The 27,723-nt window shown below is 40.9% G+C and overlaps 1 protein-coding gene across 7 annotated transcripts in view; it reads right to left on the reverse strand.

The window, feature by feature from the left end:
* The window catches only part of PSD3 (pleckstrin and Sec7 domain containing 3), a 249,639-nt gene that overhangs the window by 46,930 nt on the left and 174,986 nt on the right, over positions 1–27,723 (reverse strand). Inside the window, exon 1 of one of the 7 annotated variants that reach the window (XM_060763664.2) lies at positions 23,034–23,468. The exons of the other annotated variants lie outside the window; for them this stretch is intronic. Within the exon in view, the coding sequence (XP_060619647.1) occupies positions 23,034–23,192 (159 nt within the window). The 5' untranslated portion in view covers positions 23,193–23,468. Of the gene's footprint in view, positions 1–23,033; positions 23,469–27,723 lie in introns of those variants that run through there. 7 annotated transcript variants of the gene reach the window in all.

Genomic DNA, 27,723 nt, shown 5'->3' on the forward strand with positions numbered 1-27,723 from the left:
GGCCTGAGGACCAGATACGGCCCTCCAAGGTCATTTACCCGGCCCTCGCTCAGGGTCAACCTCAGTCTGAAATGACTTGAAAGCACACACCACCAACAACAATCCTATCTCATCAGCTAAAAGCAGGACCACACTTCCCATTGAAATACCAATAAGTTTATATTTGTTAAAATGGTTCTTTGTTTTAATTATTGTAATGTTTTAAGTGTTTGTTTTTTTTTTTTTGCACTACAAATAAGATGTGTGCAGTGTGCATAGGAATTCATGCTTTTTTTCAAATTATAATCCGGCCCTCCAACAGTTTGAGAGAATGTGACCTGGCCCTCTGTTTAAAAAGTTTGAGGACCCCTGAGCTAGACCATACAACTTAACAATTTCCACTCAATGCTTCTAGTTCATGAGACAGAGTGGGTTGAATCCTTCAAGAATCACCTACAAATGCAATCCCTGAAATGTTCAAGATTTTCACAATGACTCTATAATTCTATGAAACCTTATATGCAGAAAATTTGAAGTGTGACCTGTTCTTTTGCTGTATTGAGTCTATTCTTCCCCACCTCACCTCACCCCCTGAAAAAAACTAGAGAGTTTTGTAAACAAGAACACAAGGAAGAGAACTGATTCATTCCCTACATGAAATCAAGTTAGAATCTACTAAGGATGGGTGTGGCTGTCTCAGACATTCAAAAACATCATCATTTATAGCTGGGATTTGGCCTAATTGTTTGCGATGGCCTATGTATCTACAACATTGCATACGAGAGTCAGAAAATAATATTGAGCCGCTGGATTGGCATAGTAATTGTTGAGCATCCCTGATCCAAAATCTGACATTCCAAAATTGTCAACACAAACTCTGTTCCATGCACAAAATTCTGAAATAGTCTATACAAAATTACCTTCAAGCTATGTATATAAGTTGTATATGAAACAATCATCATCATCATCATCATCATCATCATCATCATCTTTATTTATACCCTGCCACCATCTCCCCAATGGGGACTCGGAGCAGCTTACATGAGGCCAAGCCCAAATAACAATTACAATAAAGAAAAACCAAAACACAAACTGAAAACGCAAACAATAAACAATAATATAGTTACATAAAACATATGAATACATAACAATGTGAAAATTACAGTAAACACAGGCACAATAACAATGGGTGGGCTACATGCCATTAATGAATTTCATATTTGGAATTGGGTCCCATTTCCATGATATATCATTGCGTATATACAAATATTCCAAAATCCTACCCCCCCCCCCCAAATTAAATCCAAAATACTTCTAGTCCAAAAATTTTCAGACAAAGGATTTCCAACCTGCCGAAATATGAGGAGATAAAGTAGGTATTGGCTTAATCAGACCTACCCTTTCTAAATATCAACAACCAGATTTTCCAGCTTCCAATCTCGTTCTAAACTCCAAGTCAAATTACAGAAATTGAACTCTGGAACCTTTGGGTGGAAAATAGGGTTTCTTCAGACAAGATTCACAGACATGCATAAGAACCTATGATGGATTCTTACACCGTCTCTAGAAAGGGCAGTTTTTTTTATTTCTACACTCCAGTTTCGGCAGCAGGAGATCATGATCAAGGCATCTCAGCTGGTGCCTTTTGACAACTGATATCCCATATGGCTTTGAATTCTCTCAGGCGTCTACATATGTCATTCTTGCTTAGAATATGTAAGCTTGCCAATCTTGCAGTATGAAACAAAACAAAAGCAAGCAGTGTATTCCAAATGCATGTAGCTTCCACTTCGAACTATCCCAGTTTCATAAAACAGTGCACACACATGAACGAGCTGCATTTAATCTGATTCTGTATGACTACAGATGCTGACTTGAGGCTCTGAACATTTTTAAGAACACAATCTGACAGCTATAACTCCCTCTTGCCAGTGATACACAAACGTCCTGGCACCGATTCAGTCACGTCACTGACTGTGAGACCAGTCAACTGTATAAACCGCACAAGGACTCGGCTGCTTTTTACAAGCACCCTTTCCTGCAAGTCTGCTGTCAAGGGAGTAAACAGGCAAATCCAACTCATTGAGAGTTTTAATCTGCTAGCAAGATACCTTCATTAACAGCTGCCACCAGTACAGTATTGCAGCCCACTGGGAACTTTTCACCTTTTAAAAAAAAGCCTGAGCTGTGTGGAAGGAAAACCGTTGGATCAGAAGAAAGCCCAAGAGACCCCGCTCTGTGCCAGCTGGAGCTCTGTGTCTTCTTAGCAGTCTTGTTTTGCAAAAATGGACCCACATAACTCTGTTAATTTAATTTAATCTAACATTTGTATCTTGCTTTTCTTCCTAACGATGCTGAGTAGTCTATTAATGGTTGGCATGCATCTTATGACTTGCTCAGCTTCAACACTAGAAGTGAGTGTACAACCTCCCTTTTTACGCCAGCTCCACTGGCTGCCTATCTACCTAGCACAATTCAAAATGCTGGCTTTAGCCTACGGTTCCAGCACAGTTTACCTATCCGAATGTATCTCCCTCTATGAACCACCAATGACATTAAGATCATCTGGGGAGGCCCTACTCTCAGTCCCACCTTCTTCTCAGGCACAATTGGTGGGGACGAGAGACAGGGCCTTCTCAGTAGTAACCCCTCCTCAATAAAATTAGATCTGCCCACTCCCTCCTGGCCTTTCGTAAAAAACCCCTAAACCTGGCTGTGGAATCAAGCATTTCAGCAGTAGATGTAGCAACTAGGAAGAGATTGTTTCAAGTGACCAACTATGGACTGATCTAGACCATGAGTTTGAACTGGTGGACTGTCTTAAATTGAATGCACATAAGTGTTTTAATTGTGATATTTTACTTGTATATTGCTGGCATCTAATGGTTGCCTTTTGTAAGCCTCCCTGAGCCCCCCTCCAGATGTGAGAAGGATGGGATATAAATAAATACATAAATACATAAATAATAGAAGTGAAGCATTTTCTATACTTAGACCAATTTAGGCAAATCTCAGTGACTAAGCATGACAGCTATGCATGCATGTTACACAGTGAAGAGCTGAATGGTGGGTTACTGGTGGACCTCTTCCCAACAAATCCTCTCCCCTTTGCCATGTTCTGAGGTGAGTTGGATGAAAGGTACTTTATATATTTGTGCCCCAAACCCAAATGTTCAGAACAAATCAAAACCTTGAGAAAATCCTATAAGCACAAGTGGTAGCTAGTCAGTCAGTCCTTCTGACACAACTTCCTTCTAAAATGGCACTGCTAAATCTTGAAATATAAAAGTGGGTTTATTTATTTGTGGGAGGAAGGAAATGGGATGACAACAATCATGGACACAGAATTGTTGATAAAAGTCAATGATGTGAAATCCATCTTAGCTAGTGACACATCGGCTTTAGCAAAGCCAGTTAATCACCAGCTGTAGTAAATCTTGCCAATTGAAAGGTTGACAGTTTGAAGCCGGGTCAGGGTGAGCACCTGATGTTCAGTCCAGCTCCCCACCCCCCCGTGCGGATAAAAAAAAGCAATGTGAATAGATGAATAGGAGCCACATTAAGCGGGAAGGTATTTTAGGCATGGTGTTGGAGGAAAGTTTATGAACAAAGAAACCTCTTTGGCAAGGAGATGGAGTGACAGCACCCCACTGTGGCTGGAACCAAGCACAGCCTCCAAAGATGCCAAATGATGAGAAAAAGCCTATATGTACCTCTATCTGTTGTCTGTCTTGTCATTGTATAATCGGTATTGAATGTTTGTCATATATATGCTCTGTGATCCGCCCTGAGTTCCTTTCAGGGTGGGAACGGTGGAATGTAAGTACTGTAAATAAATAAATCAGTTCTGTGTTCAACTCCAGACCATCCAAAATGTGTTTACAGAGGGGAAGGCCAAAGAGAAAAGGAGAGGTAAACAGAGAAGTGATCCAGCCTCTGGTAAAATGTTGTTGGGACAATCCATGAAAAGTAAGCAAACTTATTCTTAAGAGCATTTCAGTTTTGCAAAAGTCATTTCACAGCAGGGAGTTAGTGTTGTGCTACCTGAAAATGTGATACCTTCTGTTTTTGACATATCTATATCCTTTATCTATGACTTCAAAAAGTCCAGAAACTTTATACCTGCATATGCAGGTAGGTGCTTTCAAGTCAGCTGTCAAGGTATGGTGACCCTATGATTTTCAAAGGGTTTCCATGATAGGCAAAAAGATACTATTGTTGTTGTAGGTCTTCAAATCCTTTCTGACTTATATTGACATTAGGGCAAACATGCCACGGGGCTTTATGGGATTGTCATGGGGCTTTATGAGATTTTCCTGCTTCTTGGCAGGAGGTTGGACTGGATGGTCCACGAGGTCTCTTCCAACGCTATGACTTTATGAATGTGAGTGTATTACTCCATCAAGGTCACCCTTTGGGTTTCCATGCCAAGCAGGGAATTGAACCTTGATCTTCAGAGCTGCAGTCCAAAGCTCAAATCGCCACACTATGGTGGCTCTCCGGAAGTACTATACTATAATATATATTTTTTAAAAAAACCAAAACTTCACAATGCATAAAAAGATTAAGCTTTCAGGAAAGCAGCTGCATTTAAAGATCACTGACCTTATGCTATTTTACTTAAGATTATTCATTCCAGCAATTTGTTTAACAAGATAGACACGATCGAAGCAATGTTAAGTAATTATTAGCTCAAATTCAGATGTAATGCTGAATCATACTGAGCACTATTAACGCTTTGTTTCTTCATATCTGGTTAAGATTCCACACACAAAATAAAACAATGGTTTATCTTGTTCAGACAGGAGTTACCAATGGAGAGTATTGGAAAGACCAGCAAGAGCTGGCTCATTACATTACAAACAAACAAACACTCTCTTAGTTTTTTCTATGAAAAAGTAATTTTAACAATTAGCAGTGAGTTTCTCATCCTTTTTCTGACCATGGTCTCCTTCCAACCTTGGTTTCACCCTTGTCCTACCCAAGATATTCTAAAGGAGCCAGAGGAGAAAATAACATATTGATAAACAAAACGTTTAAATAGCTACCTTTCTACTGGTAGGACAGGTGGGCCATATGGCCCCAGGTTGAGAATCACTTTATACACCTAATTAAAACTGTTTTGCACTCTGGTTTTTACTTCATTCTTAATGGTGCTGTACTTATTAAGATGAAAAACATGAGCTTGGTTAAGCGTTATATAGGACCTTTTGACTATTTTACACCCTCTCATTAATTCCTGTTGTATGACCTCAAAAGTTATCTATTTTATCTGGAAAGTGGATGACTCAGTTTGCAGCCTAACTCAATGCAAAACCAACTTCTTCTTCAAGCAAAAATCTAACCTTGATGTATTAAGTGCAAAGTGTCAATGGGGTCCAATCTTCACTCAGTCCTACTCGTAGCCTTCCCACTTATCAGATCATATGACATCATTCTATTCCCAGAAGGCAGGGGTGGCTCAAGCCATTATGCAAAGTAAGAATTTGCGGTATAGTTGATTTTGCCCAGGGGCGCTCTTGAAGCACTCTTGGGGGAAAATAGACCTTGACATATGCGAGTTGTAGTTACTGGGATGTATAGTTCACCTACAATCAAAGAGCATTCTGAACTCCATCAATGATGGAATTGAACCAAATATGGCACACAGAACTCCCACAATGAACAGAAAATATATATCAGTGATTGGTTGGGGTTGGGGGGGGGGGCACCAAAATACTGCTTGCTTACCATTGAAAATTACCTAGGGCCACCTCTGCCAGAAGGCCAAAAACAAGTCACTTCTACAATATACAACCTCTTTCTAAACCAGTGGTTCCCAACCTTTGGGACTTTTGGGACTTCAACTCCAAGAAATCCCAACCATCTTGCCAGATCACAACCTCTGAGGATGCCTCCCATAGATGTGGGTAAAATGTCAGGAACATGTCTGGAACCTGGTCATACAGCCCGGAAAACTCACAGCAATCCATCTTATCAGCTGTTATGTATTGTGGGAGCTGATGTCCAAAATTTCTGAAGGACCAATGTTTGGGAACCACTGCTCTAAAGGATATTAGATCTGTGGAGAAACTCCATCTTGCAAATTTGCTGGTGCTTGAAAGATTGTGATAGCACTGTCCAAGACATGAGTGAGGAGCATAAGCAGAGGGAGTTAGGAAGACCTCCCTCTTTGCCTTCTCCATCAAAATTGCAGCTGCCAGATAATTGGGTAGGAGGGAGTATTTTCTATGGCTTGGACTGCAATTTTAGTTAGGGAGGAACTTTGGGGTTATGTTTGCCTCCAACTGGAAGTAAACATTATGAACTGCCAAGTGTTGTGAACCAAGAAATTAAAAACTGGCGAGAGTGCACTGCCAAGTCCTCCTAAATCTCATTAATTCAAATCAGTGAGATTTAAGCATATTTAACTGTGTTTGGATTATCAGTAATTAAAAAAACACAATTTGCTTATTTGCTTGCTTGAATCTATTCCCTATTATCATACATTGATGCGAATTAAGTGATTTTATGTTATGGCTGTTAATTAAAACACTAATGATAGGAATACTTTTCAACAATTTAGCCAAGCAATTTTCATTAATCCGAAATGGAAACAGAAAGAGCAAGTAAACTCAGAAAATTAAAAAATGGGCCATTTGGTCCTTTCAGGCTGTAAGGAATGACACAGCAGACAGGAAAAGCGGCATGAAAAACAGCTTACAGTTGAAAACCAATTTTGATATCAAGGCTTTTTCATGTTACGGCAACGTAAAACACTAAAACCTCGTTCTTCTGCTACCTGATTTTTTTTCCTGAATGAATGGAAAGCACATTTTATTATCAAACTCCAAAATGTTTACTTTCGGAACTGGAAATGTGGCTGCCTCCAGAAAGTACCCACTCCTCCCAAGTATTTGTGTGCAAGTCACTGCTGTGATCACGGTTCTGGACTACAAAAAAAAACCAAGCCTAGTTTACTGACTCAGACCGAGATGCATGGCACAATCTCTTTTGAGGGACACAGAATTCCCTTTCATCTTTGTGCTGGATGATCTGATCACACCAATTATTTATTTATTTATTTATTTAGACCATTTCTACCCCGCTCTTCTCACCCCCAAGGGGGGACTCAGGGCGGCTAACACAGGCAACTATTCAATGCCAACAGTAACAGTATCAAAACAACAATATAAAACAGCAATATAAAATCCATTACATGACAATTAAGCAGTGATATTAATTAAAATTACATAACCACATAGAACAGATCACATAATCACAGGTCATAAAGCCATTTTCAATTTTCAAACAATCCTATTGTCCAAGTTCAGTGCCTAAAGTGCTGTTGTGCCCATTAGCCAAAGGCCTGGCTCCAAAACCACATCTTTAGTTTTTCCCCCCTAAAAGTAAGGAGGGAGGGCGCCAATCTAATCTCGCTGGGGAGCAAATTCCATAAGCGGGGGGTCACCACCGAGAAGGCCCTGTCCATTGTCCCCACCAGACGCGTTTGAGACGCTGGTGGGACCGAGAGCAGGGCCTTCCCAGTAGATCTTAAATTACGAGGCGGAACGTAGAGAGAGATACGTTCGGATAAGTAAGCTGGGCCGGAGCCGTATAGGGTTTTATAGGCCAAGACCAGCACTTTGAATTGTGCTCGGAGGTGGACCGGCAGCCAGTGGAGCTGGCGCAGCAGGGGGGTGGTATGCTCCCTGTATGGCACTCCAGTGAATAATCTGGCTGTTGCCCGTTGGACTAGTTGAAGTCTCCGAACAGTCTTCAAAGGCAACCCCATGTAGAGTGTGTTGCAGTTATCTATTCAGGATGTAACCAGAGCATGGACCACCGTGGCCAAATCAGACTTCCCAAGGTACGGGCGCAACCAATGCAAAAAGAGAGCAGAATGACCCACTTCCATTAAGAACCAGCAAGGAAGACAAATACAGAGAGCAGCTCCTTTCTCTGAGGATGGGTCCTTTGCTTATTTCATTTGGAGGGCAGAAAAAGTTTCTGAATTGCAGCACTAGGACCACAGCAGCTGCAATGTGGAAGCATGTTCATTGATTTATCAACCAAGACCGTAGTTAACATTATATTCCAAATAATTCCATTATAATTGTATTCCTATTGCAAATGCATTTAAATCATGGGAATAAACTACACTTGGGTTAACACACTGGGCAAATGAATAACTTGAGAAAACGTACTGTTATCTGGAGACTCAGAATTAAATCCCGTTATAAAATAATTCAGATCTCAAAACTGAGAGTAAATGGCTTCTCCTTTCTATCTACACAAGGGATGAAATTAAAATCAACAAGGTCCAGTCCAATGCAATCTAACTGTCATTTCTGGTTTCAAACTGAATGCTTTCAAGTGGGCAACAACCAATAATACGGCAGACATACCACTCCGCATAACATATCAAAGAAATCATCTTCCTTTCATCTGAGTCATGTTCTTGCCTCTTCAGTGCTGCATCATTCTTGAGTGTCATTCTAGATTGTGCCTATTATCTCTGCTTTCAACGTAATCTATGGGGCACCATGTGATCACTTTTTTACGCAACCTCCACATATGCAGAACAGTCATCATGTCTGTGCCTACCACTAAATAATTAGATCAACTCTATTCTCTAATCTCTAATCTCCCCTCTCCACTCATGATAATCCCAGGGAGAAAATTTCCAACCTGATCTCAGATAACTAACCATATGAAACATCAACATGCAATTGTTTGTTTACTACAAAAGGTGTTATGGTGAAAGATAAGCCAGTATTTCCAAACATACTATGGATTACTATGTTTTCGAGCCCTTAATGGAATGGGTTCTGGAAAATCATTTCATTTCGGTTTTAAAGGATTGTTTTGAAAGAGATGAAAGAAAGAGAGAGACTGATTGTGGGTGGTGAACCTTGGGGGGGGGAGGCATAGCTGTAAGTGGATAAGAAAATTAATTATTTTTAATTGGAATCTTAAATGGCAGAGAATGGTTCTTGCTGACAGGTGAGTAGGTGGATTTTTCATGACCTAGAGAAGTGTTGTTTGATGGGGGTGTGAGGCGGGTGATGTTGATGTGGGTTTTTTCCCCCTTTTGGTGTTTTGTTTTAATGTCCCTGGCCTGGAGTGATGCAAGCAAAATATTACATAATGGGTTAAAATATATCTCAGGGAAAACAAATGAATTTTTCCAACGAAAAAGAAAGCCACAAAAGAATGGTTAGGAGGGACACTTTGCACATTCCAAAGGCACTCTTGGAGTATCTGCCATAATTTGACATATATTTGGATAAGTAACAGATAACCTGTTTTAGAGCCAAGCTGAGCCCCCGGTGATGCAATGGGTTAAAGCAATGTGCTGGCATGACTGCTGACTAAAAGGTCAGTGGTTCGAATCCAGGGAGCAGGGTGAGCTCCAGTTTCCCATGCAGGGATATGAGAGAAGCCTCCCACAGGATGGTAAACATCTGGGCATCCCCTGTGCAACATTCTTGCAGAAGGTCAATTCTCTCACACTAGAAGCAACTTGCAGTTTCTCCTTTTTTGTTAATTAGAATGTTATTAATTTTATATAGATTACAACGAAAGAGTGAGAACAATAAAGTATAGGAAAGTGAGGAAATGGGAAAAAAAGAAAAAAGAAGAAGCAAAAAAGTATGCTAAAATCCCAAATAGCCCCTAAAAAAAAATAACTACAAAAATACACCAAAAACACAAAATGAGGGGGGGGGGGGGGAAAGGCCACGTTTCTACTCCTGTCAGCCCTGGCCTTTCAAGACAAAATAATTTACAGAGTGGGAAAGGCAGATTTAGAACTTTGTGTAAACAGTACTTAACTCTAATAGTACTCTGAACCTTTGGTCTTCCTATGTTTTGGTTACAGCTTCCATAATCCCACTATCATTAGTCATGCTGGATGAAAGGAAAAGTAGAACAAAACAACGGGATGCTGTGAGTTTTCTGGGATGTATGGCCATGTTCCAGAATCATTCTCTCCTGACGTTTCACCCACATCTATCAATGGTTCACCCAGAACCTCAATCAATGGCTGATACCAAATGAGAGACTTCTCCCTGGGCACACAGAAAACTGGGCGACTTGGAAGGCGCTGAACAGACTGTGCTCTGGCACCACGAGATGCAGAGCCAACCTTAAGAAATGGGGCTGCAAAGTGGAAGCCACGACATACGAGTGTGGAGAAGAGCATACTACAGATCACCTGCTGCAATGCAACCTGAGCCCTGCTACATGCACAGTGGAGGACCTTCTTATAGTGACATCAGAGGCACTCCAAGTGGCCAGATACTGGTCAAAAGACACTTAATAGAATACCAAGTCTGCAAACTTTGTGTTTTGTTTGAACGTTTGTTTGTTAAAAATGCAATACAACTATTTGGTTTGCTCCTGACACGATAAATAAAATACCCACTTCTATGGCAGGCATCCTCAGAGGTTGTGACAGGCAGCAATTAGCCAGGCTTTGAAGCTGCAAGACCATTAAATGCTAATGAAGGTGGCCAATTGCAACATTCACACTTGCCTCAAAGAGACAAGAGTTCTTTCTCCCAATCTGGACATTCCACAGATATATAAACCTCACTTGCCTGGGTTTGCAACAGACCTCACAACCTCTGAGGATGCCTGCCATAGATGTGGACGAAACTTCAGGAGGGAATGCTTCTGGAACATGCCCATACAGCCCAGAAAACTCACAGCAAACTAGAGATTCTGGCCACGAAAGGCTTCAACAACACATAGATCAAAACATATCGAGTGCAATATGTTTATCACCCTTGGCTGAATGGTATTATTCAACTGCATTCTCATGTTACATTTTGAGGACAATGTGAAGTTACCCACAGGTGGGGAAAATGCACAAACATTGTCTGCGCTTCCTTCTCCTCATTCTTCCAAGTGCACCGTGTAACATCATCCCAAAATATTTGGCAGCCTGAAACAGGAGCTTGCCACCACCTCGCTGCCAGCCAAGAAGTCTTGCTACACCCTTTCAAATACCAATTCCCATCATCTTTAACCCTTTTGCCAGAAACAATTTGTTTTCCTGGCTCCTTAGTGGGGGCCAGCTTCCTGTCAAGTGTGTATATTTTTAATAGATTTGGAGATTTTGAAGCTATTTCAAACACAGAGGAAAAAGTAGATGCAGTATTGCAATGCTTGTTGACGCAAAGACTGAACTGGTTCAGTACCCTCATTCCTAACTTAAATCAGTGGGATTTAAACCCATTCCCAATGCAGATGCTATTTAGGACAAAGACGGGATAAAGGACTGCAAAGTTCTCACCTTATCACAAAGATTACACAACGTGAAGCCCTTTTAAAATCACAAAATCACAGGATATGGTAGATTTCGACTTTAAATCTGTGCTCTTCTATTCCTGCCTTTTTAAATGCTCCTTCAAAGTCAAAGCACTGAATAGCAACTTTTGTAAACAGTGGACAAGGCTAACCAGATAAGCACTTAATATAGCACCCAACAAACAACAAGGAAATGGAAAATCAAAGAGACAGTGGAAAATTATGATCACGGCTGCTTGTTTACTGAGAAATAAACTATTTCAGTAAACAAAAAATCCCACCAGTCTAATGCTATTAGGTGGTTCGTGCCTGGCTTTGCAGGAAGCTTTTAAGCCTGATAGTCAGCCCAGGGGTCTTTAAAGAGGAAAGGCTAGCTCTGCTAAAAAGAAGACAACCAAATTCTTGCAAGTACGTGTTGAGTCTACAATCACTCGTAACACTTTCCGGAGGGAACTGTCCTTGCCTTGCCCTTTAAAACATTTCTAATGTTAAAATATTAAGGAAATTTAACTATTTCACAGCAATCAATGACTCACGAGAAAAGGAAGAGTGAGGAGAGACTATAAGTCAGAGGTAGAGCACAAAATATCTTAGATGGAGACCACAATATCTCTAGTTAAAAGGAGATAGGGAAGTAGATTGATCCATTTACTTGCTTACTTATTGCATTTCTAATGGCTTAGACCTGAACATTGCAAAGCACTACACAAAAGAAATAATAATAATAATAATAATAATAATAATAATAATAAATGCTGACACGATATGAGGATTTAAAAATCGAACTGCAAAGACTCTGGCACAAACCAGAAAAGGTGGTCCCAGTGGTGATCGGCACACTGGGTGCAGTGCCTAAAGACCTTGGCCTTCACTTAAACACAATCAGCGCTGACAAAATTACCATCTGCCAGTTGCAGAAGGGATCTGCATGCATTATTCGCCGATACATCACACAATCCAAGACACTTGGGAAGAGTCCGACTTGTGATCCAATTCAACAGCCAGCAGAGTGACTGCTGTGGACTCATCTTCTTGTGTTTCAAATAATAATAATAATAATAATCATCATCATCATCATTATTCATACCCGCCACCATCTCCCCAAAGGGGCTCGGGGTGGCTTACATGAGGTCAAGCCCGGCAGTACATTACAGCAAAATAAATACCAATGACAAAAATAACATCACAATTAAATAAGTCAAAAACATAGAAGTACAATAAAACAATGCAAAGTAAAAACATGAAAAATCAAACTCAATGGGCGGGCCAAATGTACGACATAAAATGATAAAACTCTGGATGAGATAAAAATAAAAAAGGTATCTTTGTAAGGGATGACACGCAACACGCACAATATGCACATGCACAAATTAGTATGCAACATTTGAATGGCCTATGAAATGTCTAAATGACAGGCTGGGAGGCTTGCATAAGCAGATATAGGTTTTCAATGGGCATTTCAACCTAAAAATAGCAGGAGTATCTTCAGAGGAAGGGTATTTCACACAGTGGGTGTGACAGTGATAAATTACCTACTCTGAACAACTGCGGAGTGGACCTTAGGAACATGTGGCACTACCATTTATTTATTTAAATACAACTTTATTGCCTTCTTATTTCCAACAGACCTTGAGATAGGGAGCCCATTTTCCCCAGATCCTCACAGGCCAAAGGGACCTATGACGATGTTGAAAAAGACCATCTTGAGCTGTTGAAGGTCACTAAGATTCAGGAGCAAAGTGTTTCTCTGCGGCCACATGCATTTAAGGCTGCTTTTGCAACCCTGGGCTCCTCTAGACTCTCAACTGATCTTCTTTCTAACCCTCCATATATAAATTTTACCCCACCTTCTACACTGGATGAAGCACTGATTTTCTTTCCAAAACCATAAGTGATTTTTCCTCTATTCTTTTGAAGATTTTGGGTGATTTTTTTTGGCAGAGAAAATGGCTCCATAAGGGTCCTAGGAACAGAACTTTGGGTCGTGGACCAACCACTGTTGCTGACCCGTTTTAAAGAATTGTTATCAATAAGTAGGCAATACTGAGCGAGACAGACAAAAATCTGGTCTATGCTGCTCAGAATTCATGTGTTATTTCAGAGATTTATTCCTACTCCTCCTCACTTGTGGAATGTGTTAGGTGGTGGTAGCATGGAGTTATGTGTACTACCCCTGTTGCCTTGGGTCTTCTGCATGAGGCAAGATATAAACCAAATGAATGAATGCATGAAATAAAATTGTATCTCACAACCACATGCCCCATTACCCCCATATTTAAAAGATCTGTAGATACTTTTGGAAAATCAGAATCTCCATAACCTTTTGGAGAAAAATGGCATTCATAACCATTTGAAAATCATAACCTTTTGTAAACGCATGATCTTCCAGAGAAGAATAAAATTGAATAAAATTTGAATTAAAATTTCTCTTCAGTGGTATATAACCACATGTACTTGTGCAAAGCAATTTGGCTTTCAGTTGTTAGACTGATAACCAAGTTGTCTCTGATCTATTAGGAACAAAGACTATGCCTATGCACAAAATATAGCAGTTTTTCAGAACTGTTTTCTTCAGTTGCCCAAAAACATCTACTTTCCCATAAAATATTTTGTTTCTATATTATGCTCTCAAGAGACAAAAATAAAGTAGAGTTCATTAAAAGTAACATATCTGGTTACTCACAACCTTCATGTATTCAGCATACAGGTACATAACTTGTCAATCCAGTTACAGATAGGATTTGTAGTGGTTTCTCTGTGCAAATAACACAGGACATCTTTCTTACACTCAACAGCAACATCTTTACATTCTGAAAGTCTAATGGAGTTAGTCCAGTCTGAGAATCTAATGACGTCTATCCTCTAAAATGGAGTCTCCGCTCTGAGCAGTCTCAGATCTGATTGTGTGGTCTGCAGCCCCTTTCACAACTTCAAGAAACATAGAGTAAAGGGAAAGCTGCATGCCAAAACATAAATATACATGACTGTAAGCAAACACAATCATATGTGCAAACAAATTACTAGTGGAGGCTTGAAGAATGTTTTTTTCAACAGATGCATGCACTGGTAGGCACATATAACACTTTCAGGTACTCCCTAAATGTATAGGTGTTGTGTGTGTCACTGCCTGAGACACTGGTGGCATGTTCCACATGTAGGAAGGGTAGGTTCAGTTATGGCATCATCTCTACCACCTCTTCCATCATACCACCCCCTTTGTTAGTTTATCACTCCCTTCTTTTCCTCCTCTTTGCTCCACCATCCCAATGGCAATGTAGATGATCAGCAACATTACAAAAGCATTGTTTATTACAACTACTAATAAACAATGCTTGAACTACATTCTTTATTAGTAGGGGCCTTTCTCTGTGCTTAGACCTTAAATGAAACAAATCTAGTAAAATGATCCCCCCCCCCCCCCAAAGAAAGATTTACTGGTTAAGTTTAATATGGTGCTTTTGAGGCTGGAAGGAACAGATGGAAACCATGGGGAAGTCTGTGTGCTAGGTAATAGACTATCCAAGACTATCCAAATGGTGCATGTGTACAAGCAATGTGCTGGAGCACACCTGAAGCACAACCATGGTTCAAAATATGTGTTGCTTTCATTTTTGGACTCATGACACAACTACAAATACATGCTAATTTTACTACTTTTCATGGAAGAATGTTAGGCATGCACAGGTTCATTTTGATTAGAATTTTACCCACTGTCATTTTGAAGATTTAGGAAGAACTCTGAAGATTACATGTTTGTGTTGCTCTTATTCAATTCCATTCCATCAGAACATGAATATTTTTACACTTTTGGTGTATATCTAGTTTGTATTTTCACGATTTTTCACAGTCTGCTGTTGGTGTGGTACCCTTTATTGGAGCTGCATCCCAATTCTGGATTAACCTGTCTTACAATAATAATAATAATAATAATAATAATAATAATAATAACTTTATTTATATACCGCTCCATCTCCCCTTTCGAAGAGGACCATGGATGATGGGACTTCAAGTACCTCCACTCCCTTCCCAAGACTGATGCAACACTCATCTAATGACCAATCAAGACCAAACTTGGCACACAGAGCCCCCTTGACCCACCCTACATCCCGGTGCTGTTTGAAGGAGGATAGACGATGGATGATGGGACTTGCAGTACCTTCACTCACTTCCTGAAACCACAGCGACACTCACCCAAATACCAATAAAGACCAAACTTTGCACAGAGAGCCCCCATGGCCAACTCAATATTCTGGTAAGGTTTGGGAGAGAACAGACTATGGATGATGGGACTTCAAGTACCTCCACTCACTTCCTAAGACTTCTGCAACACTCAACTTTATTTATATCTCCGAGGGGACTCAGAGTGGTTTCCAGGTAACATCACTAAACATACAAAGTAAAAACAACATAACCATAAGATGAACAAAACAAAATATAAGCATAAAAATTGTCGCCATTGCTCTTCCCTTCCTGCCTTTCATGCCAAGAATCCGTTCAATTATTTTGCTAATTTACAAACATTCTCTTAATTATAAATCATCATGCAGACCCTGCTCTTTAAAATGAGAAGAAAGGGTGAAACAAGAAGTTTACTGAGGAACTGAAATCTTTACCCATGATCTCAATAATCCGAATTCAACAAGCTCTTTGATTTCACCATACTTTACGACTTCTCACAGTCCAGTACTCTCAAAGCATCTTTTAACAAGGCAACCAGAATGATAAACTTGACCTCTTTTTTTGAAAGTCAAAAGCTGGCTGTCCCCCTATCCCTCCCATTTTTAGAAAACTGAATTCTCAAACCAATGTCATTTCCTAAACGTCTTTTGTGGAACTGCAGATGACTGCAGGTCTGAACAAGAGTAGTTAGGTAATACAATTCCAGTTAGGAAGGAATGAGCGAGCAAAAAGATATATTCACAAACAAATTGAGATATTCAGATGAACACTTTGATGGTTACGGTGGACAGGACAACCTTAGCTTTTATGGTGATCGTTTCATCAGTTTCTTGAGATGATTTAAGCATGTCATTGACCGAGAACTTGGATTTTTGACAATTTATGGAATAAAAAGACTTTATTGCTACTGCCATTCAGAAGTGCTGCAGAGAGAAAGATTCCTCAACGTGACTATGACAGGCTTGTTATAAAAACCTGAGTGGATAACAGCAGATTTGTGTTATGGGCTGCAGTCAAAGGAAGGAAAGTATGATTACCTTCAACAATGCCAGCTGGTGAGCTTTATGAAACAAGGGCAGGTCAGAGCCGGGCTTCAGACTGCAAACCTTATGAATTTCTCTATTACTGAGAATCGAATCTAGGGATCAAGGTTTCTCGCAGCTCCAAATCCTGAACTCCAATACTTTTTAACAATGCCAGCCAGCTTTTTCCTCTGCTCATAACTGATTGCTTGATGTTGAGACTGAAATTCAAGCTTGGGGTGTTTTTTTTTGTTCTTTGTTTTTGTGTGTGAGAGAGCACAATATGTTCTTAAACTCAGTATGAATTAAAGTCTCCTCTGGAGGTGGGGAGACAGGATAAGTCAGGCCATTAATTTAGATACTGCTTCTCTCTCACACGCCCATCTATTTGACCATATAATAGGGTATCTCCAGTAATATACAAACATCCAGATTAGCGAAACTGAACCTAAATATTTGTGTATTTGCCTGCACAGACAAATCTGATATTTTTAAAATGGGATATAGAGAAGTCAAGACAGCTGGTACCTATTCCCAGGCCCGCTCCCAACTTCCCATATAATAATAGGCACATTATTTCTACATCCTTTATTTCACCCATGAAAATGACAACACCTATACATCCCATTTTGGCAATGAAATGGAAAGAAATGCCTTGCACTAAACAGAACACGGGTTTTGAAATTGCAGTATTGGTGTATATCTTCACTGCAGAATTAATGCAGCTTGACACCACTTTAAGTGCCATGGATGAATGTGAGAGAAAACTAGGCCAGAGTGAAGGGGGGGGGGGAGGGGAGGGCAGAAGACAGTTCCCTCTTGTCTCCTACATATGTCATCAGTTGGGGACCCCTCCGCCCAGCACAAACTGCTGCTCTGGGCCAGAGTGAAAGGGGGGGGGGGGCAGGGGACAGTTCCACCTTGTCTCCTGTGCTATTCTAATAATATAATGTAATGTAATGTAATAGAAAATATATACATAATATTTATAATATTATAATGTAATTTTTTTTGTCATGTCAGGAGCGACTTGAGAAACTGCAAGTCGCTTCTGGTGTGAGAGAATTGGCCGTCTGCAAGGACGTTGCCCAGGGGACACCCAGATGATTTGATGTTTTATCATCCTTTGGGAGGCTTCTCTCATGTCCCCGTATGAGGAGCTGGAGCTGATAGAGGGAGCTCACCCGCCTCTCCCCGGATTCGAACCTGCGACCTGTCGGTCTTCAGTCCTGCAGGCACAGGGGTTTAACCCACAGCGCCACCGGGAGCTCATGCAATATAATATATAATATAATACTACTACTACTAATATATTATAATTATATATTTATATTATATGTAATACTACTAATATTACAATAGAATGGTATAGTACAATATAGTAATATTTAATACTGATATTGTATTATGCTAATAATATAATATATTGTATATGTGTGTGTATACATAGGTAAAGGTTGTCCCCTGATATTAAGTCCAGTCATGTCTGACTCTGGAGGTTGGTGCTCATCTCCATTTCTAAGCCGAAGAGCCAGCATACATACATACGTGTGTGTGTGTGTGAATCTAGTAAGCTGCTCTGAGTCCCCTTCAGGGTGAGAAGGGTGGTATATAAATGTCATAAATAAAATAAAATAAAATAAATAATTTTGGGAGGCACCTACACTCTTTGGTAGAAAAGACTAAAGGCTTTGCACAACTACAACTCCAATGATTCCAGAGCATTGAATCATGGTACTTAAAGTAGTGTCAAACTCCATTAACTTATGGTTTTAAAAAAGGTTGCAAATGTAAGGAATATATATATGTGTGTGTGTGTGTGTGTGTGTGTGTGTGTCATTTTCCAACTTTTTTGAGCTGTCTAAAGGACTGGTACCTTCAAAGAAGAAATGTTATGTATTCGAATATGTTTTTGGGGAGGGGGGGAGTGGCACTTTGCACATGCTCAAATATTCTGAAACATGCTCCCCATTGTCATAGCTTGGCTTCATTAAGAAAAACACACTTCTGAAAGAAATGACAGCAGTTGAACAGGCATATCATAGAGCGTGTTTATGGCTCTCCTTTTCTGCATCATCTCCATGACCTTTGCATTTACATGCTACTAGGTCTTGGCAGAGATATTTTCTAGGAGAAAGTAGAACTTTGCACATGTTAAGCTATGGTTAACCAAAGATACACAGTAATATTTTGCAGTAGATCCCACTTTAAGTGCCATGGTTCTCATATCTGCTTCTCATATCTCTGCTTCTCATATCTCTCTGTGACAGGCAATGTGCTTCATCAGATGCAACATTGAAAACTTGCAATACTTGGTAAAAAATGAAACCCACCTTTTCCAGGTTCAGCTTTTTGGCCAAATGGGAGCTGCTGAATAAAAGAAACCCCCTCTACAGTATTCTAATCTAAAATTTCAACAGATTTTTTTTTAAAAAAAATTCCCTTTTAAAAATCTGAAGCATTTATGTTTTGTGTGCTAGTTTTTAAGGATAGAAATCAAAACACCTACACAGCTTGAGTCTGCGATGAGTGAGGGGAAAATTTAGAATAAAAACAGGATCAGCTGAGTTCATATTTCATAATCCCTCTTTTAACTTTTTATAGTTGAAAGAGATATCTCCACGGGCAGTTTCTTTTGATTTTACTGGATTACTGAACTTTCTATCCAGACTGACAGGCATACAATGCCCATTCCATATCTCTGCCAGCCCAAGGTTTTCTGCCACCTGAAGCACAGCCCTCTTAAAGCCAGCTATCTTCACAGACTTTAGCCCCAAGCAGTTTGGAGACTGTGAGGATCAAAGGTTGTTGTTTTTCCTTCCCAAATCCAAGATTTTCTCTCATATCTTAGGCTTCTTCTTCCACTCCCAATATCCAGATCTTCAAGACCTATTGATGTTTTCTTTTTCCATTCATTTTGACACCCAACACATCTTCATATGTGACAGCCACTGTGGTGTAGCGACTGATCTGGGAGACTTGGATTCCAGTACCTACACAATAACAAACTCACTGGGGCAAGTCAATATACCTTACAAAACTGTTGTGAAGATAAAACTGAGAACCAGACCTTGAGCCCTTATATAAACAGGATATAAACCAAGAAAGAAACGAACTGGAGATAGTTATCCACTTTATTAACGGGGAAGAATGATAGACAGCAACAGAAAGAACAGAGAAAAGGGAGAAAGTGAGTTACTCAGTGTTTAAAATGACTACGCAGAAGGTCACTTCTTTGCTTCTGCACTAAGTCACTGGATGATGTGCTTTAATAATGTTCAAGTCTTTGTTTTTCTGGATTTTATTTGGTGGCAAATTGTTTTTAATTGATATATTACACATTATAAGGATTTAGATAGCATTTTGTATAAGGAAAAAAAGACCCATTCCTTCTTTGACTGTTCGAACACTCAAAGGGAATTGCTTTACATGCATCTATACACACATAAAGTCTTTCTCCAAAGGCTCCTTCTTTGGAGGCTTTTAAACAGAGGCTGGATGGTCATCTGTTGGGGGTGCTTTGAATGCAATTTTCCTGCTTCTTGGCAGGGGGTTGGACTGGATGGCCTACGAGGTCTCTTCCAACTCTATGATTCTATGACTTCAGACATACCAGCTCTTTAAACTGTAAGTTTAGTTTGTTTTTTTAATCTGTTTCCTTTTATAGCATGTTTTTAATCTGACCTACTTGGGAACTGCAATTCCCTTTCCTTGGGCACCTGTGCCCCATTCTATAGTGTGATCATAGACCGTAATAAATCATTGATTTGATTGATTGACTTCAGTTGTATCTTCAATATTATTCAAGGGATCATATCTCTCCCCCCCTTACCCTCTCTTACACACACACACACACACTATTTGAATTCTTAGCAGCTACAGCAGCCGGTGAGGTGGACAGTATCCCACAGAACATAATTAAAGTTTTCATCTCTAAAATGCCCCAAATCTCATTTTTCTAGGTCGCAATACATGACAGAGCTATTTCCATAGGAAAATTCAAACTCTGATGCCTATCAGCCCAAAAATACCTTTCTGAGATGCCTTCAAGTGAAATGAATGTTTCATCTATGGTAAGCAATATAGTGAACGAAAGATACGCATGTGTGAACTGAGCTTCAGTGAAGACGGGATCTAAAAGAATGAGAATTAGTAAGTCTGACCCATCATCTATATAAATAAAAATGTAATGTTCGTTTGTGGGATTAACAGAACTCAAAAACCACTGGACGAATTGACACCACATTTGGACACCTGACACCTAACAACCCTTTACTCAAAAAACCGATTTTGTCATTTGGGAGTTGTTGTTGCTGGGATTTATAGTTCACCTACAATCAAAGAGCATCCTGAATCCCACCAATGATGAAATTGAACCAAACTTGGCACACAGTTCTCCCATGACCAACAGGAAAATACTGGAAGGGTTTGGCGGGCAGTGTCCTTTGGTGTTGGAGTTATAGTTCACCTACATCCAGAGATCACTGTGGACTCAAACAATGATGGATCTGGACCAAACTCTACATGGATACTCAATATGAATACTGGTGGAGTTTGGGGAAAATAGAATCTTGACATTTGGGAGTTGTAGTTGCTGGGATTTATAGTTCACCTACAATCAAAGGGCATTCTGAACCTCACCAACGATAGAAATGGGCCAAACCTCCCACACAGAACCCCCATGTGGGCCACAGCAACGCGTGGCAGGGGACGGCTAGTTTGGAATAATACAGTACCAAAGGGCAGTAGAACAAGACATTGCTTTATGAGACTGTGGGAGTTAGGTGGCCTTCCAGATGTTGCTGGATTGCAACTCTCAGCTCTTCTTACCACTGCCTGTGCAATCAGGACTGATGGGACTTGCTGTCTAATAATATCTGGAGGGCTGCATGATACCCATTCTGCTTTATACTGTCACCTAGCTAAGCAGTGTTATCATTCAACTTTTTAGCATTTCAAGGCAGAAGCCTATCCGCCCTACCTCCAGATGCCAGGAACTGAGCCTGGATCTTTTGCATTCAAAACATGTGCCTTGCCACGATGGCTCTTCCTTTAAGAATGCCCCTGAAATAACCATTATCATGACATGGATGGATAAGGATATATGAACTTGCATGCACACCCACACAGATTCCCTCCCCCCTTCTTATCCACATGCTCCAAACATATACTAAAAAACTGAAGTTGGTTTTCACTAATTCAGCCATAGTTATCAGCAGAAAATGCTGAGGTTTCATTACATCTTTCGGTTGCTGCAAGCCAACTAGCTCTCACTACAGAATGCTAACAACCACTGTTCAAATCTATTGTTTTACTATAACAGCATTCCTTAAAAAGTGAAGGAGAAACCTCAATGAAGCTGAGCCTAGATGAATATGGGTGCCACCTTGAGAAAACCCACTCCTTCTGACTTGTAAAGGGGAAAGACTGCATTGAAATGTTTCTTAGAGATCTGTCAGAGGGGTTCCGAAAGAATTGCAAGAGGACAGTAAGAACATGAAAGCAGAGGTAATTTCACATTTCAAGCATGTGCTCCATTCAACCAACATATTGCTCTCCATAGTCTAATGGAGAAGGAGGCATCTAAAAGATAGCACCATGCAAGGAGGGGGGAGGAAAAAAATGTCTGCATAAGCAGCAAATACAGAGAAGGATAATAGTAAGAGACTTTGCACCTTCCTATGTTTCTCAGCATTTGATGGGAATGTTTACATTTAGAAATGTCCTTACCACACCTCTCTGCTCTCATCCTAGTGAAATAACATTAGCAAGGCACTGCAATGAGAGGAGAGAGGGGGAAAGGGTAATGGCCAAATCTGTCTCAGTTCTGCCCACCTACTGAGCCCTTTTAGAAAGATTTCAAGCTATCTAGGTTAGACTTGACAGTAGCTCTTATAATGTTGCTTTAAGAGAGAGGGAAAACGAGCAGAATGGAACACAATATGACAATTAAAAGGCACTCCAAACAGCTCTCATACCAGGTGGCTATGTGAAAAACAATGTACACATATGACAATTTAAAAACAACTGTGCCATGAACACACACACCAGTACACACAACCACAAAATGTCATAATGAATATTTAATGGTAATATTTAGGAAGGCATTATAAAAACAGCACTTGAATCATAAACCCACCCACTCAGGCGCAGACCAAAAGAAAAGGGGAATGCAGCTGAATCCGGCATGCCGAGCATGCCTGCATAGAAATGCCAGAAGGGGCTCCCCACTACTCTATGCGCTGCAGGTAAATTTCCCAAGATTAAAAACACAAAAAGGACTTAGATCAGCAGCCAAGTTATCAGCATTTCCCGCCTCATTGTGATCTGTGCTGTGGCATCCTCTGAAAACCCATTCAATCTACCCAGCATCTATTTGCAGTCTAGGTCCCCCCTCTCCTCCTTGTCCAGCTCATTTCTTTGACAGAAAATGTCAAGTTTTTAAAAAATGTTTTATCAGCAGAAGGCTGGTGGTAGTCTCCTTCCATAAATGGGAACAGAGGGTACATATGCACTCTGTCTCATCCCTTTCACACACACATACCAACATGCATTTACCTTGGCATCTTTAGCAGAAAACTCTGTAGAGTTGGAAATTTTCATCGACTTTGAGCGGTGGGTTTGCCGCCAAACGGGATCCTCTCGTGGGTATTTCACCGAACCTGTGGCTCTCACCCGGACTTTGCTGGTACTCTGAACACTATTAACTCCAATCATTGCCACGAAGTAAATAAATATTCTATGTATAAGCTTGTGTGTGTGTGAGCAGGTAGACAAAAATGTGAAAGGGGATGGGGAGAAATGACACTTCAAAAATTCTCTCCCGAGTAGTTTTTAGAAGGAAAGGAATCTCCGTGGAGCTTCGGCTGTAGCAATCTGCGTTTGCCTAAAAATGCACCAAGCTGGGTCCCCACCACCTACCGCCACATACATACACACAGGCACACACACACACAGCATCTTCAACTATTCTGTTTTGAGGCAGCGTGATTGTTCCAGGCACTGCTCACGTCACTGGCTGCAAAATATAAAAGGATGGAAACCCCACCCCTACTCACTACACTGCTACGGAGCAGATACTGCCACCCTTTCCCAACACATATGCACACGCAAGAAAGACTCAAGAGTGTCAGTTTCACATAGCAGAACAGATGGCAAAAGGCCAAGTCAAAAGCAATTTCGGTTTGGGCTGCAGACAGGGAACACTTGTATGCAAGCAATGTCATATCAAACCATGCTAATGGGATGTGATGAAATTAAGAGGGAGCAAATAAAGGCAACCTCCAGGAAGAGACTGCCTGGTTGTGGGAGCATCAAAAGAAACGAAATCCATCTAAACAGATGCCGAAATGTCTTACAAGAGGGGTGGGGGCTGGGGGGAGAAAAGCTGCTGCTTGCTCAGCAGACAGTCTGCATGTCCCTACTTTACAAACAAGGCATGTAGTGCAGTCCTATAGATGCTTCCTCAGAAGCAAGTAACAGGAGCTCGAGGAGCATAGACGCTTAGAAACAGATTTTTCAATTAGCGCATCCCCAGTTCAAATCTTGTCCCATCTGGAGGATGCCCTTTGGCAAGCCAAAACAATAAATGGTCCTGTTTCACCTTAACCAACATAATCTAACATCACCCTTCATGAACTATATAGCCCATTAGACCAGATGCAGGGCGTGTGCCACACTCCGCAATAGCTCATGCTTAAATAGATCAAAAGCCTCCGTTGTTATTGATGCGACAGAGTAGAACCGCTACCTCCATTGGAAATATAAGCAAAGGCATTCTTTCTCCGTTGCATGCTTTTAACTCCCGCCTTTTCCCAAAGCGTAGTTGTAAAACTTAACAAGATAAACGAACAGCAAAAATCACCACCATCAAATTTAGCACTAAAGTCTCGCTGAGTTCGACGGGATTTATTCACTATGCACAGGACTGCGGATGTAAAAACGAGAGGGAGGTTCTCAAAGGTTACACTGGTAAATTAATTATGCATGTTCATTCTCATTTTTCAGATTCATTAACTAAGGCACAAGGTCAGGCAGTGCAATAACATTTCATCTGACGACGATGCTCCACGATCGCTACCCTTAGCAGCAAAAGCATGCACGGGAATCATTTTCTCCAAAGTGATTTTAGAGAAAAAGAAGAGACACAAAAATGCTTCAAATCAGCACCAATGTGTGCAAAAAAAAGGACAAATGCAGCAGGCACACGCCTGCTATGTGAGTCCAATTCTTGCTCCGTTTTGCAAAGCAACGTGTAAACCCTTGCGCAGAAGGAGGGATGGGTTTTGTCCAATCAGGGCTCCAAACGGCAGACGGGATAAGTCCATATAAGGGAAAGGTGATGTTTACCTAAAAGCAACGATGAAGTCGGCCACCCACCCTCCCTGCATCATTTCTAGCTCCCGGAGACCCGGAACAGAGCAGATTGTATGTAACCATAGCAACCAAGCTCAGATGAGAGTGATCTCTAGTATGCCTGGCACACAGAAGGGAGTGTCAGCTGGTAGTGCTGGTTGAAGTGGGGAAAGGCAGAAAGTTGAACGGCGGGTGGCTGGGAACATAGTCACAAACTCCAGGAAGGGCAGGAGCTCACGTGGGCCCCCCTTTGCCAGCCATCATCCCTGATAATGCCAACAAATCAATGTCTTTATCATAGAATCATAGAGTTGGAAGAGACCTCATGGGCCATCCAGTCCAACCCCATGCCAAGAAGCAGGAAAACTGCATTCAAAGCACCCCCGACAGATGGCCATTCAGCCTCTGTTTAAAAGCTTCCAAAGAAGGAGCCTACACCACACGCCATGGCAGAGAGTTCCACTGCTGGACGGCTCTCACAGTCAGGAAGTTCTTCCTCATGTTCAAATGGAATCTCCTTTCTTGTGGTTTGAAGCCATTGTTCCACGTCCTAGTCTCCAGAGCAGCAGAAAACAAGCTTGCTCCCTCCTCCCTATGACTTCCTCTCACATATTTATACTTGGTTCTCATGTCTACTCTCAGCCTTCTCTTCTTCAGGCTAAACATGCCCAGCTCTTTAAGCCGCTCCTCATAGGGCTTGTTCTTCAGACCCTTGATCATTATAGTCGCTCTCCTCTGGACACATTCCAGCTTGTCAATATCTCTCTTAAATTGTGGTGCCCAGAATTGGACACAGTATTCCAGGTGTGGTCTAACCAAGGTGGAATAGAGGGGTAGTATGACTTCCCTAGATGTAGACCAGGGGTCCTCAAACTTTTTAAACAGAGGGCCAGGTCACAGTCCCTCAAACTGTTGGAGGGCCGGCTTATAATTTGAAAAAAAAAATGAATGAATTCCTATGCACATTGCACATTTCTTATTTGTAGTGCAAAAAACACTTTAAAACAATACAATAATTAAAATTAAGAACAATTCTAACAAATATAAACTTATTAGTATTTCAGTGGGAAGTGTGGGCCTGTTTTTGGCTGATGAGGTAGGATTGTTATTGTTGTTGTGTGCTTTCAAGTAATTTCAGACTTAGGTTGACCCTGAGCGAGGGCCGGGTAAATGACCTTGGAGGGCCATATCCGGCCCACAGGCCTTAGTTTGAGGACCCCTGATCTAGACACTATGCTCCTGTTGATGCAGGTCAAAATCCCATTGGCTTTTTTTGCCGCCACATCACATTGTTGGTTCATGTTTAACTTATTGTCCATGAGGACTCCAAGATCTTTTTCACACGTACTGCTCTCGAGCCAGGTGTCCCCCATTCTATACCTTTACATTTCGTTTTTTTCTGCCTATGTGGAGTACCTTGCATTTGTCACTTTTGTACTTCATTTTGGTAGTTTTGGCCCATCTCTCTAATCTGTTAAGATCATTTTGAATTCTGCTCCTGTCCTCTGGAGTATTGGCTATCCCTCCCAATTTGGTGTCATCTGCAAACTTGATGATCATGCCTTCTAACCCTTATGTTTTCTTCGAGACATTGTTAGGATCATTTTTATCAGTAGGTGCCGTCTGATTTCTTTAAAAATAGCTCAAAATGAACCATTGAAGCTTCAATCCCCTTCCCTGGCTCTCTGGGAGTTAGCTCTCCAGCTTGGAGGTGCTGGATATGCCTTGAATCTATGGTGGGCACACATATGTGTATATAGTGCCTTCAAGCCACCTGTTGACATAGTAAATCCAGGGATTTTATGGGCTTTTCTTATACAGTACAAGGAATCTCAGAGATGGTTCTGCCTGTTCCTTGCTCTGAAATATAGCCTTCAGCACCTTGCATTCTTCCATCCATGTACTAATCAGAGCCAACCATGCTTAGCTTCCAAGATCAGACAGAATCTGGCGACTTTAGAGCAGTGGTTCCCAACCTTTTTTTGACCCGGGACCACTTGACCAGGGACTACTTTGACTAGGAACCACTCTCCAACATTAGTACCAAAAGGATTACAAATTGGTTTTTGGTCAGCTCTAGTTCTACAGAACATATGCCATCTGATAGTCGCCATCTGCTCTCCCACAGAAAACCATATTTAATAATCTAGAGCTGATGCGGTCTATCCAATGCAATTTTCTGAATCAGCACCCCAAATAACCCCAGGAATAGGCATAAAAATGAAGATACCAAGAACAAAATTTTTGGTTGGGCTGTGTTATTATCCATAGTAGTAAAAGTGAGGCCGCAGACCATATTTTAGTTCTTGTGGACCACTGGTGGTCCACGGACTACAGATTGGGAACCTCTGTTAGGCACACATACATAAATGCAAGCACACCTCAAAGAGTGAGCATTTTCCCTCCCAGCTCTCATCCCCAAAAGTCATGCCTGACAGTTAATACTGAACAAGTTGGGAACTGTAGTTTTTTGAGTAATCAAAATCAGAGAACAAGGGAGAGAAGCGTTCCCCAATCTGATATTCCCCACCAGTTCATTTTGAGCCAATACACCAACAACAGAAGAGCTCTCTGTCATCAGTAAGGGAGATATGAAAGGACAAGCTTTGTCAGTGTTTTTTAAAGGTGTTATGATGGATGAAATTATCTCAATACAGAGCTGAAATGTGGTATGTAGTTACGTATATTAGAACTACAGAGATGCGCGTGGGTGAGGTGTCTTAACAAAAAGGGTGAGAAGTCTTCTTCAGTCACTCAGGCAAGAGAGATAGTGCTATCTTTTAGAAAGTGATCACTTTCCTAGAGAGGCAAAAGTGAGACGTCAAGTAAATGTTCTTTTTACAGCCTCAAAAACAGAATCTCTGATGGTGCTATTCTGCCGTAGTTCAAAGGG

Source organism: Anolis sagrei, chromosome 2 (assembly GCF_037176765.1).
Source record: "Anolis sagrei isolate rAnoSag1 chromosome 2, rAnoSag1.mat, whole genome shotgun sequence".
NCBI classification, from domain to species: Eukaryota; Metazoa; Chordata; class Lepidosauria; order Squamata; family Dactyloidae; genus Anolis; species Anolis sagrei.